Source organism: Hemiscyllium ocellatum, chromosome 17, assembly GCF_020745735.1.
Source record: "Hemiscyllium ocellatum isolate sHemOce1 chromosome 17, sHemOce1.pat.X.cur, whole genome shotgun sequence".
NCBI classification, from domain to species: Eukaryota; Metazoa; Chordata; class Chondrichthyes; order Orectolobiformes; family Hemiscylliidae; genus Hemiscyllium; species Hemiscyllium ocellatum.
This window is the reverse complement of record NC_083417.1, coordinates 27,357,812-27,375,278: the sequence shown is the minus strand read 5'-3', so window position 1 is coordinate 27,375,278 and position 17,467 is coordinate 27,357,812. Positions and strand designations below refer to the sequence as shown.

At 41.7% G+C, this 17,467-nt stretch overlaps 1 protein-coding gene across 2 annotated transcripts in view; it reads left to right on the top strand.

The window, feature by feature from the left end:
- Positions 1–9: 9 nt before the first annotated feature.
- dhx38 (DEAH (Asp-Glu-Ala-His) box polypeptide 38) overlaps positions 10–17,467 on the top strand; it is a 126,253-nt gene continuing 108,795 nt past the window's right edge. The window contains exons 1-4 of one of the 2 annotated variants that reach the window (XM_060838008.1): positions 10–151; positions 2,359–2,675; positions 5,342–5,511; positions 10,138–10,287. In XM_060838008.1, the coding sequence (XP_060693991.1) occupies positions 119–151; positions 2,359–2,675; positions 5,342–5,511; positions 10,138–10,287 (670 nt within the window). In that variant the 5' untranslated portion in view covers positions 10–118. Of the gene's footprint in view, positions 152–2,316; positions 2,676–5,341; positions 5,512–10,137; positions 10,288–17,467 lie in introns of both variants that reach the window. The other variant, XM_060838009.1, reaches the window with a different exon arrangement.

Genomic DNA, 17,467 nt, shown 5'->3' with positions numbered 1-17,467 from the left:
ATCGGGGCGCCATGTTGGTGAGGGCAGGAAGAGCGATGGCTGGAGAAAGGGCTGTGAGACCGTGGTACCGCCTGAGGACAGGCCTTTAACTGTCTGCTGCCGCTGCCGTTAGCGGCCTATGGGACTGGGAATATTAATTTCACGCAGACAGGTACATGGGGCTGAGTGAGGGTAGGGGAATCGTTAACATTAGTCGCAGTGTTTTGTTTTAAAAATGACCGGGGTTGTAGAGGTTTCTTCCCGTTCGGCCAACTTTCCCTTCGAGCAGCGGCTTCGCAAGTGCACAGACTCGATGATGAAATGTACTCTGATGAATGGCCGTATGTTGTCGCCTCCCAAATGCATGGCCATTCGTCCGACCTCTCCGTATTTGAATCCTCCAATCAGATTTCCGTCCCGATGCAACACCAAAACGATGCTCTAAATTTCACAAATTAGATACCATGTAGTCATCTTTGCAGCTTTTTACATGAAATCCTCCTCACTGTCGTCTAGCTGGGTGGAACAGCATCCACTCACCGCTATCAACTGTCTAATGTAATTTGGAGGATCATCAGCAATGGCTTCCCCTTCCATTTCCAGGTTATTGCCTCAGTTTTCCAAGGATTATCCTTGATCCACTTCTATTTCTGTGTTTGCTGTTCCTTAGCAATAGCATCCAAAAATAAAATGTCAGTTTCCACATGTATTCTGATGACACCTGCCTTAATTTAATCACAAACTCCCCCCTCCACATTAGTGTCTAAATTATCTGCTTGTAAAAGAAGCTATTGTCGGAGCAGATTTTTTTCTATAAGATGTAGGAGCAGGAACAGGCCATTCAGCTCATCAAGCCTGCCATTCAATGCTGATATTATGATGCTTACCTCCAGTTTCCTGCCTTTTTCCCTATAACCCTTGGTTTCCTTACCTTAAAAATATAACCCTTATATTTTTCACTATAACCCTTAAAAATCAGTCCACCTCAGCCTGGAATGTGTGGTAATGAATTCTATAGATGTCATCAGGTCCTAAATTCTCCTATAACAGGAAACAACCTTTCTGCATCTACCCTGTGAACTCTCCTAAGAATCTTGCATGTTTCAACAAGGTCACGTCTTACTGTTTTAAATTCCAGATGTAGGTTAGCTCACTGAGCTAGCAGGTTCATTTTCAAACGTTTCATTACCATACTATAGGAAACATCTTCAGTGAGCCTCCGGACGAAGCTTCATCCAGAGACTCACTGAAGGTGTTATCTAGTATGGTGAAGAAACATCTGAAAATGAACCGTCCAGCTCAGTGAGCAAACCTACACCCAGAACCTCAACCTGAGCTACAAACCTTCTCAAAACTGGCTTTTAACTTCTAATGAGTACAGCTCCAACCTAATCAACCTACCTTCATTGCCAGTGCATCTTCCCTTAGATAAGGGATCCAAAACTGTTCACAGTATTCCCCCTGTAGGCTGTTGAATGTCTCATATAGTTTTCAGAAAAACTTCCTTATTTTTCTACTTCATTCCCTTTGAAATACAGGTTAACATTCAAATTACCTTCCCTATTAGCATGCAAATTCAGGTTTGGGATCTTTACATGAGGACTCCTAAATTACTGTGCTATAGTTCTGTGGTCTTTCTGTATTTAAGTCATCGACTCTTCCTGCCAAAGTGCATGGAATATTTGAAACATTAAAACCTTTGTCCATTTCCTAGCCACTGATTACATTCTTCTATATGGCTTCTAGCTGGAGCCAAATCTGACTGTTTATAACTTTGCTATCATATTGACTTATCTGATGAATATCTAACTATGGATGTGCACCATTACTAAATCTACCTATTACCTATCATTTGACTGTGCCCCCTGACTCAACTGAAACCTGTATCATAAACAAAATAATGATCCTGAGCTCTTGTTCTACATGAAACGTAAAAGAGATTCTACTTATTGGGAGGAATACTCCTGTAAAATACTTAAGTATTTAACAAAAAAAAAGCTATTTTTAATGACCGAAATTACTTTTGAAGAGTACAAGTTTAGCTTAGATTTCTTTACCTTTCTATGTCTTACTCGTTAACGATTGCTTAGGTTTTATATTTGCAAATGGAATTACACTGGCATTGCAACTGAATTATGACACTGTTGAATGTCAATGGTGCAGTGCTTTGAAGTATATTCTGAACTGGTAGCATACATCACTAGGTATATCACGATTATATATCGTTAATGCCAGTGTATTGGAATATAATTGTCAATAATTCTAGTGGATTCATAAACAAATATTTTATCTGATTCCGAGTGTATTGTTGCAAAAATACTGTTTCATTTCTCTTAGGAGCTTTTACTCAAATCCTGACATTGACATTACCTGCTACAGCTCTTGAGCATGAATGATGATGACTCCCTTCACCGGCTGGAGGGCAGTGACCCTGGCAATCAGGTTGGCGGATTAATAATAAAAAAGAAGATTGCCACAGATGACCAGCATATCTTTCGAGCACCAGCACCAAAGACCTCGCTGCTAGGGCTTGATAAATTGGCTGCTCAGAAAAGAAAAGAACGAGAAGAGAAAGAAGAAGAAGAAAAGAAGAAATCAAAAGTGTCATCCTATAAAGACTGGGATGAAGGAAAGGAAGACTTGGGTTTTGATGAGGAAAGTGGTGACAAAGTAGGCAGACATGGAAAAAAGGAAAGGTATGGCATTACAATGACTATATCCGTTGTATTTATTTTCAGTTACTTCCTTTCAAACATCTTAGCACGACACGACTAGTACCTAGAATGAGAAAAGATTGTCTTTGATGTGTGAGAAAAGACTCTACCTCTTTCAGAAATAAACCCTACAGAAAATCATGGCATAGTATAAAGACCTCTCAAACTACTACGTGACCAGTACTTTCGAGATGAGCTAAGGAAGCATCCATTGTGAAATGGCTGATACGTTTCTGCTTCTGGGGGTTATAGCAGAGCAGAGATAGTTGGCCAATAAAGATTGTTAATTGGCTATTAATGACCTTTATAATGGACAGCCAAGATTTTATGAGTCTTAGAAAAGTTTTGAGCTGAAATTGGACAACCACCCAGTGGCTTAAAGCCTTCTTCTTTTGACATTCCAAAGCTGAAGAAGGGGCCCCCTGGCCATTCTCATGACTCCAAAGCCTGGTTACCAGCCTTTAAGGTGTTCTTTTCATTGTAGCCTCAGTGATGTCCCGTAGAGATCTGTGTTTCAGTGTGAATTGTTCACATTATTTATTAATGATTTGATACTGACATAGAAAGTCAGACATGAAAATTTAGTGATTACGTAAAGTTAGGCAACAGTGTAGATAGTATATCAATATCCCTTTAGAATTTCATGCTAAGCAAATGGCCAAAATTGTGGTAGATGGATTTCAAATGTAAGATTCAAGTATGAATAATCCATTTTGGACTGAGAAACAATAGATCAGGGTACTTTCCAGATGGTATGATGTTAAGCGCAGTGGATCTCCAACGAGACTTTGGGGTTCAGGTGTATAGATCTTTATTTTCTGTACTTGTTTGTGACATTTTAATCACAAAAATTAATGGAATGCTGGCCATTTTATTTAGAACACTGGAGAACAAGTATGCAGAAGTTTTGCTACAAAACCCTGGTTATACTCCCTTTGAGTACTGGGAGCAGATCTGGATACTAGACCATAGGAAGAATATATTGATCTTGGAGAGAGTACAATGTAGGTTTACAAGAATGCTACCTACCTCTAACTCAGGTTAAGGTATGAGGAGAGACTATATAAATTATGCTTGTTTTCTCAAGCATTTAGAAGGTTAAGGAGTGATCTGATTATAACCTTCAAGACTTACTAGCAGGAAAAGACAAGATAGATAAAAAGAAACAGTTTGGAGATTCTAGAACAAGGGTGGCATAGTCTGAGAGTTGGAGCCAGACTGTTCAGGAGAGATGTTAGGAAACAGTTTTTTTTGACTGATTGTAATCACATGTACCTAAGTACAGTACTAGCAGTACAAGCAAATCATAGCAAACAAGGACATACAAATCATAGGGTGCTTAGGTAGAGTGAGGCATACAGGTTGCACTGCACAGGAAGTGCCTAAAGTAAGATCAACATTATTCATCAGTCTAATAACAGCAGGGAAGAAGTTAATCTTAAACCTTTTGGTGCTTGTGTTCAAGCTTCTGTATCTTCTGCCTGACGAAGATATTGTAGGAGAACATTACCAGGGTAAGAGAGGTCTTTGATAATGTTGGAAACCTTTTCACGGCAGTGCGAAGTGTTGGTGCAGTCCATAGATGGGAGGTTCGCTTCCTTGATGGCCTGAGTTGTGCATACAAAGTTCTGTTGTTTCTTGTGGTCCTGGACAGAGCAGTTGTTGTAATAGGCCATTATGCACCCAGATATGGTGCACCTGTAAGAGTTGGTTAGGGTCCATGTGGACAGGTCAAATTTCCCCAGCTGCCTGAGCAAATTAGGTCACAGCCCCAGGGATTTCCTCCTTCATTTCCCACAGTAGCCTGGGATGCAACTCATTTGAGGCTGGGTCTTTATCCACTTTTAAACCAGAGTATAGAAATAATTAAGCTGACAACCAGTTTAGGCTTTTCAGTCAGATTTCCAATGTGGTATACTGGAATCCACGTATGAATGCAGACAGACAGAAAATGTTTGTGACCTGTGCCTCTTTCAACTCCACACAGTAGGCGATTAGGTTCATTTGTCAGGGTAATGCCCTGAACAAATAAACTCAATCTGCCTGATTTCAATCTAAACATAGTCTGGCAGTTAACAGTCAATCATCATAAATGGCTGTATTCTCCGTAGAATCCACTGGTTGACCAATCAGCACTCTCCTCTCAAGCAATCAAAATGTTGGTTTTCGCCTTGAACTGGTGTTTCTGCAAATTGTACTGATGACTGGGTAAAGAGGTCTTTTCCCTGGGATGGGGGTGTCCAAACGTAGAGGGCATAGGTTTAAGGTAAGAAGGGAAAGATTTAAAAGGGACCTAAGGACAACTTTTTTCGCGCAGAGAGTGGTGTGTGTATGGAATGAGATGCCAGAGGAAGTGGTGGAGGCTGGTACAATTGCAACATTTAAAAGGCAATGGGATGGGTATATGAATAGGAAGGTTTTAGAGGAACATGGGCGAAATACTGGCAAATGGGACTAGATTTATGTAGTGTATCTGATTGGCATGGACGAGTTGGACCGAAGGATCTGTTTCCGTGCTGTATATCTCTATGATGCTATGAAAGTTTGAACAAAATACAAATTGTACATTTTCAGCCTAATACCAAGTTGATATTTGTTGCCACCATATTGTTGTATGCCTAGCTTAAAAAATGACCCTTATATTGTAGGTACTATCGTTCCTCTGGTGCAGAGACACCTTCGCACACAGGTGGTGTTAGTGAGGAGTTTAAGGAACGACATCGACAAAGAGAACGGGATCGTCGAGAACATGGGGTTTATGCATCATCAAAGGACAATGAGAAGGAAAAGAAAAGGGAACGAAGCAGAGACCGTGATTGTGAGTCAAAGAGAGTTTGTATTAAAATTCTAAATATTTCTGTTGGTGTTTACATGTAGCTGAAGTTAGACTTTTTAATTTTGGGGGCACTGGGACCTTTAAAGAACTCACTTTGGGATTCAATTTTGACATATAATTGAAAGAATGTAATGTTACTCATCAGTGGGCTTTTAGTTTCCAAGATATAGACACTGAGAGAAACTATAATTTCGGATTTATGTAAAAAGATTTACATAGTTACGAAACATTCATATTACATTTTCTAACAATGGTTCATAACTGGACATTTATAGACAGCAATTCTGGATTTTGCTTTGGAAAACTTGTAAGCCTCTTTTCCTTAGCTATTCGCTGCCAAAGGTTGTTTATCAAATCTGATTTGGTGGCTTTTCTTTGTTTTTATTTTGCATTCATGCTTCTCTTTTTCCTTCATTTTTTTTCATGAGAGATCTTAATAAAAGTTGCTGTCCTCTTTCAAATTAAACTCTAGTTAAATTCCCTGTTTTTCACTGATCTTCAACATTCCATATGATCAGTAAACTTTAATTGATAATTATGACAATTAAAAATTGAGTTTTCTTTATTATATATGCATATGCTGTGAACAGCACTTTGGGTTGTTACTGGGTTGGATTACACATGAAACACATGATTTAGGCAGAATATGTTTTTAATATCCAAATACAATGAATTGAAAACATCCATTTTATTTATTTAAAATCAAACATAGAAAACAGGAGCAAGAATAGGCCATTTGGCCCCTTGAGCCTGCTCTGTCGTTCAAATCGTTCATGGTTGATTTTCTACCACCGTGCATTTTTCATGTGTCATCCACATATCCTTTGCTGTCTCTAATATCTAGAGACCTATTTTGAACATACTTAGTGACTGAAGTTTCACAACCTCTAAAGTAGAGAATTCCAAAGATTTGGCGTCCTGTAAGTTCAAAACCTAAATGGCCCATCTCTTATTCTGATATGATGGCACCTGGTTCTGGACAGCTGACTCTGTGTCAAGAAAAACATCCTCCTGCATTTATCCTCTTCAGATCTATAAGAATTTTCTTTACTTCAATGATATCACCTCTCAAAACTCTAGAAAAAAATAGGACCAGGTCTCTCAATCCTCATGAAACAATCCTGTTATTCCAGGGATTAGTTTGGTTAACCTTTGTTGCACTCACTTTATTAGAAAATACATATTTTCATTGGTGAGGGGACTGAATAAGTATACAATTCTCTGATATACTCTCAACAATGATGTCTACAACTCACCAAGATATCTTTACTCCTGTACTCAAATCCACTTACAATAAAAGTTAACATATCATCGCCTTCCTTGTTATTTGCTATACCTGCATATTAGCTTTGTGATTTATGAACACGGATGTGCAGCTTGTTTTGGGAATCAACACTTTTGAACTCTCACCATTTAGGAAATGAACTGCATTTCTGTTTGTCGCATTTGGTGTGATTCCAGATGATATTATCACTGGACAAGTCAGATCTTAGATAAAAATTGGCTTGATAGATTTTGATTTTGTTTGTTTTTGGTGTTAACAGGGTAGTCTTTTACTGAAACATAAACATCCAATGTTGTAGATTTGTTCTAACAATAAAAAAGAAGTTTATTACACATAAGAAATCAAGATAAAATAGAATAACTGAACTGCTTACATGTAATACAAGTTTAAAGATTTCGAAATGCATGCTAATCTACAATTTCATTAATCCCAAAAGCATCCTGTTACAGGACCCAGCCACCACCTTTCTCATGTTAGTTTAATTTCCCATTTGAGAGAATCTGATTGCAACTCCTTTGATTTATCATATGTGCTCATTCAAACATCCTTTAATTATCAAAAAGCATTACCTGCTTCCTAATTTTATTAGGTTTCAGGTATATTGGCTGGACACAACTGGACATTAATCCCTTAATCCAGTGAGCGAGTTGAATAATGAGTAAACGTTCGACAAAAATAGAAATTGCTCTAAAAGCTCAGCATGTCTGGCATTATTTATGGAGAGAAATCAGAGCTACTGTTTTGGGTCGAGTGGCCCTGCCACAGAACTGATATTGGGAAAATGTTGGTTTACATGCAGAATGTAGATTGTGGGGGGAACTAAGGAATAAACGCTCAGTGGGGATATAGTCCAAAGAAAGAGAAGAACAGTTGGTCAGACAAAGGAGTGGATAATGTTCTGGCTAGGACAGTGAATAGCTATTAATGGGGACTATTAGTAGCTAACACTGGGTGGTGTGCAAAAGCAGATTATTTGATAAAAAGGCCTGGTTTGTGGGGGCTGGGCTAAGGACATGGAAGAGCTCAAACCCTAATGTTATTGAACTCAATATTAAGTCTGGAAGGCTGCAGGTTCCCAAGTGGAAAATGAGGTGCTATTCTTTCGGCTTGCCCTAGACTTTGCTAGAGCATTGCATCAAGCCTGAGACATCGACATTGCCAGGGATCAGGGTGGTGTGTTGAAGTGGTAGGCAATTGGAAACAGAATACAAATGTTCTGTGAAGCGGTCATTCAGTCTCCACTTTGTTTCCCCAGTGTAGAGCACATTGTGAGCAGTAGACTTGATTGTGTGAAACGCAGGTTTTAAGGGGACCTCTTGAACAGATATACCCAGACTGCACCTGTCTTTTAGACATAGAACTTGCCATTGTTCATCTTTTATTCCAAGCTTTGAATCAATGGTCTCTCAGCCTCCACATCTCCAAGTTTTCAATTTAATGAAACAAAACAATTGTATTGCAGTGACTTCAAGCTTTAAGCCATTCTGGGTAAACAGTAAAAGTTGACCATGTGTTATAACTGAAGATCCAGAGAGATCTGAATAGACTACAGAGAGTATCACTACAGAATATCAATTGCAGACCATTGCAGTAATGTTAATACCCTTTTCTTTTAAACCTGGCAGCTACTGTACCTTACTAAACCCCTTAGGGTAATTACCAGTCTAAGTCCATCTGTGAAGAAAATTGATGTCTGAGAACAAAGGCCACACGTGCTTAACTTTGTAACTGTCTGAACATTTATCTCTGCAGGGAATCTGGCAAAAAATTCTGATATCTGACTCCATTTGAACTGCAATTCTGAGTGTAAAATATTCCTTAATGGGTCCAGAACAATGGTAACCTTCAAAGCCACTTCAGATGTGTGAACTACAAACTAATCTTTTGGTTTACAGGTTTTCAAAGCATATTAATCTTCCCTACCTGTGTTTTTTCTTGAGCGGACACATTGAGTCATTTTTAAAAAAATTGTTCAGGGAATGTAGGCATCACTGGTTTGACCAGCATTTCTTGCCCATCCGTAATTGTTCAGAGTCAACCACGTTACTGTGGCTCTGGAGTCACATATAGGTCAGACCAGATAAGGACGATAGATTTGGTTCCTTAAAGGGTTAGGAAAACACATGCTGTCTTTTTCATGACAATTAATATGTTTTCTTTCCTAAAACTGCACTGGTTACAGTCAGTAAAGAAAGGACACTGGATTTTTATTCTCTCCTGAGCAGGTCTATAACAGTGACTATAAGTCATGACGGTGATTTATTTATTTATATGCCCTGAAAATCTAATGCCACATCACTCGTTCACTCTCGCACATGCAGACATACTATCAAGGAAGTATACATTTACAGAGGATAGTGCATTTTTACAAGTTATAAACAAAATAATGATCTGTAATTCAAGTGATTGGCTCATCTTGGAAACCCATGATGCAGGCCTGTAAAGTAATTGAGTGCATTTAGCCAGAGTCATATACCAGAATCACTGCAACTTTGTTAGGAGGACATGGAACTTCTACAGATTGTGAAATTAGTTACTTACGGTCCTGTTACCGGAAAGTTAGTTTTCTGCGTTAGAGGATTTGAAAAGGAACAGGTTTGGAGACTCTTCGGGGGTGTTGTCTAGAGGTCTTAAGGCATGGACATCTTGCCTGTTTCACTGCAGTTGCTTTTGTGTCTTTCTGCAGAAAACACTTAAAGATTAAAAGGGAAGCCAACATGACAGCCTTACCATATGAGTTCTCACAGTTCCCTTTTCAAATATAGTGTTCATTGAGCAATGAAAGCCTGTATTATTATTTGCATATTTTAAAATTGGGTGTTTGAGATTATTATTATTATTTTGGTTTCAAAAACATGTATTCAAGTTAGTAAATACCTTTTAGATTAGTTCGGGAGATGGAAATTGACATCCCCAGTCTGGACTGTGTATTTTGTCTTGACGGGACAAATGCAGCAATTTCTGAATCCACACACGAGAGTCCAGTGACTCTCTGGTCATCTTCATAATCTATCAGTGTGCAGTTTAAAAAAGGTCAATTTCAGAAGGTTCCTTAATAAGAACAGTTTAAAAGGTATGGAATATGACCCTGTTTGATTATAAGAGCTTATGCCTGAAACGTCAATTCTCCTGCTCCTCAGATGTTGTCTGACCTGCTGTGCTTTTTCAGCAGTACGCTCTTGACACTGATCTCCAGCATTTGCAGTCCTCACTGCCTCCTAGCCACCTAACTAAAAAAAATTCGCTTCTATCTTAGTTGTAGAGCAAGATACAGCAAATTAATTTGCTTCTTCCAGTGCAGCTAATCTGTTTGTTCTTCCTAGATGATCGAGAGTGGAGTAAGTCCAGTTCCTCTAGGAACAAGGACAGAGACAGATCAGAGCGCAGTGAAAGAGGGTACAGAGACAATTGCTCAGATCGAAGTAGAAGCAACAGAAAAGATGAACCAAGCACACCTAAGCACAGATTAAAAGGTAAATGCAAGTTAGTTTTCTGTACTGAATGATTGAAACAAAAACAGAAATTGCTAGAGAAACGCAGCATCTGTGGAGAGAAAGCAGAGTTAACATTGCAAGTTCAGTAACTCTTTGTAATATTAACTTTGCTTTCTTTCTCGCGATACGGCCAGTCCTGCTGAATTTCCCCAATTTGTTTTGTTTCAGATTTCCAGTTTCCACAGTACTTTTTGCTTCATTAAATGTATTAAATTTTGATTATATCTGCTGGCGAAGCAAGTACAGGTTTGACCTCACTGGATTTTTATTGATTATTGATGGCTGCTTTTATTAGCATGGATTGAGAATTGGTTAATAGACAGAAAGCAGAGAATAAGAATAAGCAGATCATTCTCAGAAAAGTACATTGTTACTAGAGGGGTATGACAGGGTAAGTACAATTTATGTAAGTAAATTTAGATATGAGGACCAATTATGATTTTACAAATTGGCTGATGATACCAAACTGTGAAAGAGCGTAAGTTCACATAAAAAAGGTTGGATACTTCATGAAGTTAGGTTTAAGGTGAGAGGAGAAAGATATGAAAGGGACCTAAAAGGCAACTTTTTCACGCAGAGAATTGTGTATGGAATGAGCTGCGAGAGGAGGTGGTAAAGGATTTAAACATTTAAATGATATCTAGATGGGTGCATGAATAGGAAAAGTTTATAGGAATGCTGGCAAATGGTGCTAGATTAATTTAGAATATCTGATCAACATGGATAAGTTGGACAGAAGGGTTTATTCCTGTGCTGAACATCTCTATGACTGTGAGACTTGGGCAGGCTGATTGAATGAACAGGTGGAATATAATGCAAATCAGTGTGAAACTATTCACTTTGGTAGAAAAATTCAAAAGATAAAATGTTTGACAAGTGATGCCAAGTTTAGAAGCTTGTGTCCAAAGGGATTTGGGTATCTTTGTCCATGAGCTGATAAAAATGATCATGCAAGTGCCTTTAGCAAGTAGGTAGGCAAACAGCATGTTGGCTTTCATTTCAAGGAGATTTAAGTTAGGAAATAAAGATGTCTTATTATAGTTATGGCAGCACAGTGGTTAGCACTGCTGCCTCACAGCACCAGAGACCCGGGTTCAATTCCCACCTCGGGCAACTGTCTGTGTGGAATTTGCATGTTCTCCCTGTGTCTGCGTGGGTTTCCTCCGGATGCCCCAGTTTCCTCCCACAGTCCAAAGATGTGCAGGTTAGGTGAATTGGCCATGCTAAATTGCCCATAGTGTTAGGTGAAGGGGGAAATGTAGGGGAATGGGTCTGGGGGGGTTGTTCTTCGGGGGGTTGGTGTGGACTTGTTGGGCTGAAGGGCTTGTTTCCACACTGCAAGTAATCTATTCTAAGTAATCTATCACCTAATGAAGGAACGTCGCTCCGAAAGCTAGTGTGCTTCCAATTAAACCTGTTGGACTATAACCTGGTGTTGTGTGACTTTTAACTTTGTACACCCCAGTCCAACACCGACATCTCCAAATCATAATCTAAGTTATGCAGAGTCTTGATAATACCTCACCTGGACTATTGTGCACAGTTATTGTCTCCTTATCGAAGGGAGGATATAGTTGCTGTCGAGAGAGTTCTGTGGAGGTTCAGAAGGTTCATACTTGGGATGGCAGGATATTCTTTGAGAAAACTCGGTCTGTATTCCCTAAAGTTTAAAAGATTGAGAAGTGGTCTCGTTGAAACTGGTTAAATTCATGCAAGGCATTACAGGTTGGATATGAATAGGTTGTTCCCTCTGGCTTGGATGAGAGTTTAATCTCTATTGCCACGCAATGGTATGTAGCTAATTGTAGCATGCGTTACTGAGCATTCGTAGGATGGAGCAATAGTCATATATTCAGGCTATCAAGCAGAAGAAAGTGAGGACTGCAGATCTGGAAATCAGACTTGAGAATGTGGTGCTGGAAAAGCACAGCAGGTCAGGCAGCATCTGAGGAGCAGGAGAATCAAAGTTTTGAAATGTCAATTCTCGTCCTCAGTTGCTGCCTGACCTGCTGTGCTTCTCAGACATCACACTGTCAAGACAGGCTATTCAAGCAACGAATCATATTAAAATACTTTCACCTTTACACAATAATAGAAACTATTAGCGTTGAAATGCTGTACCTTGCAAGAACAGTGTTGAGAGTGTGGTGCTGGAAATGCATAGCAGGTCAGGTAGCATCCAAGGAATAGGAGAATCGACGTTTCAGATAATAGCCCTTCATCTGGAATGAGGCTTGTGGGTCGGGGTTGACAGATAAATGGGGAGGGCATGGGATTGGGGGAGGTAGGTGGGAAAGTGATAGGTCGATGAAAGTGAGGGAAAAGGTGATAGTCAGAGGGAGCATGGGTCAGGACGGCGGTGCCGAGCTGGAGGTCTGGGACTGGGATAATGTAGGGGGAGGGGAAATGAGGAAGCTGTTGAAATGCACCTTTATCCAATGTGGTTACAGAGTCCCAAGGCGGAATATGAGGCATTCCTCCTCCAGGTGTTGGGTGGTAATGGTTTGGCGGTGGAGGCGGCCCAGGACATTGATGTCCTTGATGGAGTGGGAGGGGGAGTTGAAGTGTTCAGCCATAGAGCAGTGGAGTTGGTGGGTACGGATGTCCCAGGGATGTTCTCTGAAACGATCCGCAAGAAGATGTCTTGTCTCCCCGATGTAGAGGAGACCACACCGGGTGCATCAGATGCAGTGGATGGCATTGGTAGAGGTACAAGTGAATTTTTGACGGATGTGGAAGGATCCATTGGGGCCTTAGTTGGAGGTGAGGGGAATGGTGTGGGTGCAGGTTTTGCACTTCCTGCGGTAGCAGGGAAAGGTGCCAGGAATGGGAGTGGGCTGGTGGGTGTGTGGATCTGATGAGAGAGTCGCGGAGGGAATGGTCTTTTCGGAACGCTGATAGGGGTGGGGAGAGAAATATACCTCTGGTGGTGGGGTCTGTTTGGAGGGTGCGGACGTGGTGAAGGATGATGCGTTGTATGCGGTGGTTGGTGGTGTGGAAGTTGAGGACCAGGGTTTTCTGTCCTTGTTGCGTTGGGAGGGGTGGGGTTCAAGGGCAGTGGTGTGTGAAGTGGAGGAGATAGGCTGGAGGGCATCGTCAACCACGTGGGAAGGGAAGTTGTGATCGTGGAAGAAGGAAGCCACCTGGGACTTTGTGAGATGGAATTGGTCTTCCTAGGGATATAAACGGTGGAGGTGGAGGAATTGGGAATAAGGGATGGCGTTTTTACAGGAGGTAGGGTGGAGGAAGTGTAGTGTAGAAGCTGTGGGAGACGGTGGGCTTGTAGTATATGTCTGTGGTTAGTCAGTTGCCAGAGACAGTGATGGAAAGGTCCAGGAAGGGGAGGGAGGTTGCCGAGATGGTCCAGGTGAATTTGAGGTTGGGTGGAAGGTGTTGGTAAAGTTGATGAAATGTTCAACCTCCTCGTGGGAGCACGAGGCGGCGCTGATGTAGTGGAGGAACCAGGTGGGGGATAGTGCCAGTGTAACTGCAGAAGATGGAGTGTTCCACATATCTGACAAACAGGCATGCAAACCTGAATCCCATGTGGGTGCCCTTGAATGCCCCTTTGGTTTGCAGGAAGTGGAAGAATTGGAAGGAGAAGTTGTTGAGGGTGAGGACCAGTTCAGCCAGGCAGATGAGTATATCGGTGGAAGGGTATTGGTTGGGACAGTGTGAGAGTAAGAAAGGAGGGCTTGGAGGCCTTCGTCGTGATGGATCGATGTGTAAAGGGATGGTATCTTGACTACACCACTTCTGAGATTGCTGTCCACCCAACCACCTGCGCGACTACAGACAGGACTACCGCCGCAGGATCCTCTGGCATGGCTAGATTCACCAGCACAGACGTGATACCTACCTTGAATGTCACTTGCGTCCCACTGGAAGGATGTATCGTTGACGTCACTTCTGCCGCCACTGTCGTCAGCAGCCGAGTACCCTTCAGTAACATTGCCCTTGCTGCCCATGATGCCACTTTTGCCCCTGTTAACACACCCATAAGCACTACTTTTTGAGCATCACTTCCGTTGGTGACATCACTACAGACCCTATAACCACTCACACTCTAGCAACTGTCTCCGCCCCCACCTCGAACTCCAACCCCACTCCAGGTCCTAGCTCCCATCCCTGCCGTGTCTTCACCATTTCCCCAGACCTCCCCCTCACTAAGGACGAACGTTTAGTCCTCAGTAAAGACCTCATCTTTAGCTCTCTACGGTTCCAGATTAATGAGTTTGACACATGCTGCAACCTTGAACATTTCTTCTGCTGACTCAGCCTCCATGCCTACTTTTTTTTAACGAAGACACCCGTCCATCCACCGAGGGCCCCTTCTCCCACCTTCAATGCAGCCCAAACACCTGGACACCCCATGCTGGCCTGTTGCCCGCCCTTGACCCCGTCATTTCAAACTGCCGCTGTGACATTAACCACCTCAACCTGTCCAACTGCCTCACTCACTCCAACCTCTTGCCCTCACAACGCACAGCCCTCCACTCCAACCCCAACCTCAACTGTGCAGACAAGGGGAGTGCAGTAGTAGTGTGCCGCACTGACCTCTACTGCTGAAGCAAGGTGCAACTCACAGACACCACCTACTACTGACCCCCCTTGATCATGACCTCACCTCCAAACCGTCATCTCCCAGACCACTCACAATCTTATCACCTTCAGGGATCTCCCATCCACAGCACAGCATGTCCAGGTGAATGGGGTGTGTGGGACCATCTTGGCAACCTCCTACCCCTTCCTGGACCTCTCCATCACTGTCTCTGGCGACTGACTAGCCACAGACATATACGACAAGCCCACCGTCTCCCAGAGCTACCTAGACGACACCACCTCTAGACCTACCTCCTGTAAAAATGTGATCCCTTATTCCTAATCCTCTGCCTTCGCCGCATCTATTCCCAGGATGACTAATTCCACCTCAGAAAGTTCCAGATGCCCTCCTCCTTCCACGATCATAACTTCCTTTCCCAGGTGATTGACAATCCCTTCTGCATCTCCTCCACTTCATGCACCACCGCCCTTGAACACCACCCCTCCCAATGCACCAAGGACAGAAGCCCCCTGGTCCTCATCTTCCACCCATAACCTCTGCATACAGCACATCATCCTCCACCATTTCCGCACCATCCAAACAGACCCTACCACCAGAGATATATTTTCCTCCCCATCCATATTAGCATTCTGAAAAGACCATTCCCTCCGCGACTCCCTCGTCAGATTCACACCCCCTGTCAGCCCGCACCCCATTCCTGACACCTTTTCCTGCCACCGCAGGAAGTGCAAAACTTGCATCCACATCTCCAATCAAGGCCCCAAGGGATCCTTCCATGTCCATCAGAAATTCACTTGCACCTCTACCAATGTCATCCACTGCATCCGTTGCACCTGATGTGGTCTCCTTTACATCGGGGAGACAGGACATCTTCTTGCAGATCGTTTCAGAGAACATCTCTGGGACATCCGCACCCACCAACCCCAGCGCCCCGTTGCTGAACACTTCAACTCCCCCTCCTTCTCCGCCTCCACCACCAAACCATTATTACCCAATGCCTGGAGGAGGGACGCCTCATATTCCACTTTGGGACCCTGCAACCACATGGGATAAATGTGCATTTCAACAGCTTCCTCATTTCCCCTCCCCCTACATTATCCCAACTGAAACATTGATTCACCTGCTCCTTGGATGAATCCTGACCTGCTGTGCTTTTCCAGCACCACACTCTCGACTCTGATTGCCAGCATCTGCAGTCCTCCCTTTCGAGACAAAGCTGTTGTGAAAGTTTAAGGTTGTAACATTGACATGAGAAATGAAGATACAAGATAAAGTGCTTGAAATATGTTTAATTACTGTATATATTCTAGTAAACGTCAGTCTTGTAAAAGTAAACACCTATCGGGACCAAAAAATCTAGACATTTCCATATATCTCATGTAAAAGTCAACCCTAGTTCTTCACGGACAAACAGATCAACATTTGTGAGTCAAGGTATTATTCTGTACATAAGTGTTACATTGATGAAATGAATTTTCTTTTGTGCTATTATGTGTTTTGATGTACAATTTTCACCAATTTGGTGCGAAAGTTTAAGACGCATCAAATCAAAGTCAGATGACAACCTCCCTATGTGTGTAGCTCAGCTTGCTGTCATTTCTTGTTTTTTTTCTTAATTCATTTTGAGGTCGATTGGACTTCTGCTAACGATATGGCATTTTGGTCCGTAGCATGACTTTCAGTCCCTCAAAAGTAGCATCCATGTAATAGTCGACCCCATACATTTAACCCTAAAAGGGTTTACTTTTACATGAATACATATGCTATTGTTAAACAAAGAATCATTTTAAAAAAATCTACTTGATCATTTTACAGCATTATGCAATTGTAAAATTAGTTTCACAGGCCCAGTTCTTTTGTTGTTAAATTTTATTAATTGCAGTTAAAAGCACAGTTATATTTGATTGAACAAGGTGTAACTTTTTATGGGATTTTGAATGAGGAAGTGCGATTGGTAAAGTTGACATTCTCAATGATTTCAGCATTGCTGGCTCTGGTGGCACTTGGGGGTGGGTGCAGTTGGAATTCAAAGGCGTTCCAGTGACAGGCTACAACCTCAGATTTTTGCATTTATCTGCTTATGCCCAGCATCCTGAACCTGTACTTAATTTTGAAGGAGTAATGATGGCAAATGTTGACAGTTTGCTGTTAAACACTAAATCTGACCCTCAGTCTTAATTAACAAAAGCTTTCACAGTTTTAAAGACCTCTATTAGATCATCTCTCAACCTTTACTTTTCAAGAGATAAAAGATCCATTTTTTTCGTCATCTTCTTATTGACTTTTTTTTTGCATCCACTGTCTGGTCTCGGTATACATTTTATAATGTGATAACAGAATTGCTCTATAAGTGCATTGTATCCCTTCTCAGCTTTTCAGTTCTGTTCCTGTAGAAAATAGCTCCAGCATCTGGTTTGCTTATTTTTTTTTGACCTCATTAACTATATTGCTTTTACACATTTGTCTATTTCTAGTTCCAGATTGTAATATTTGACCTTACTGTTGTTAGGGAGTCATAGAGTCCGACAGCACGGAGACAGACCCTTCAGCCCAAACTTCTCCATGCCAACCAAAATCTCCGTCCATGCTAACCCC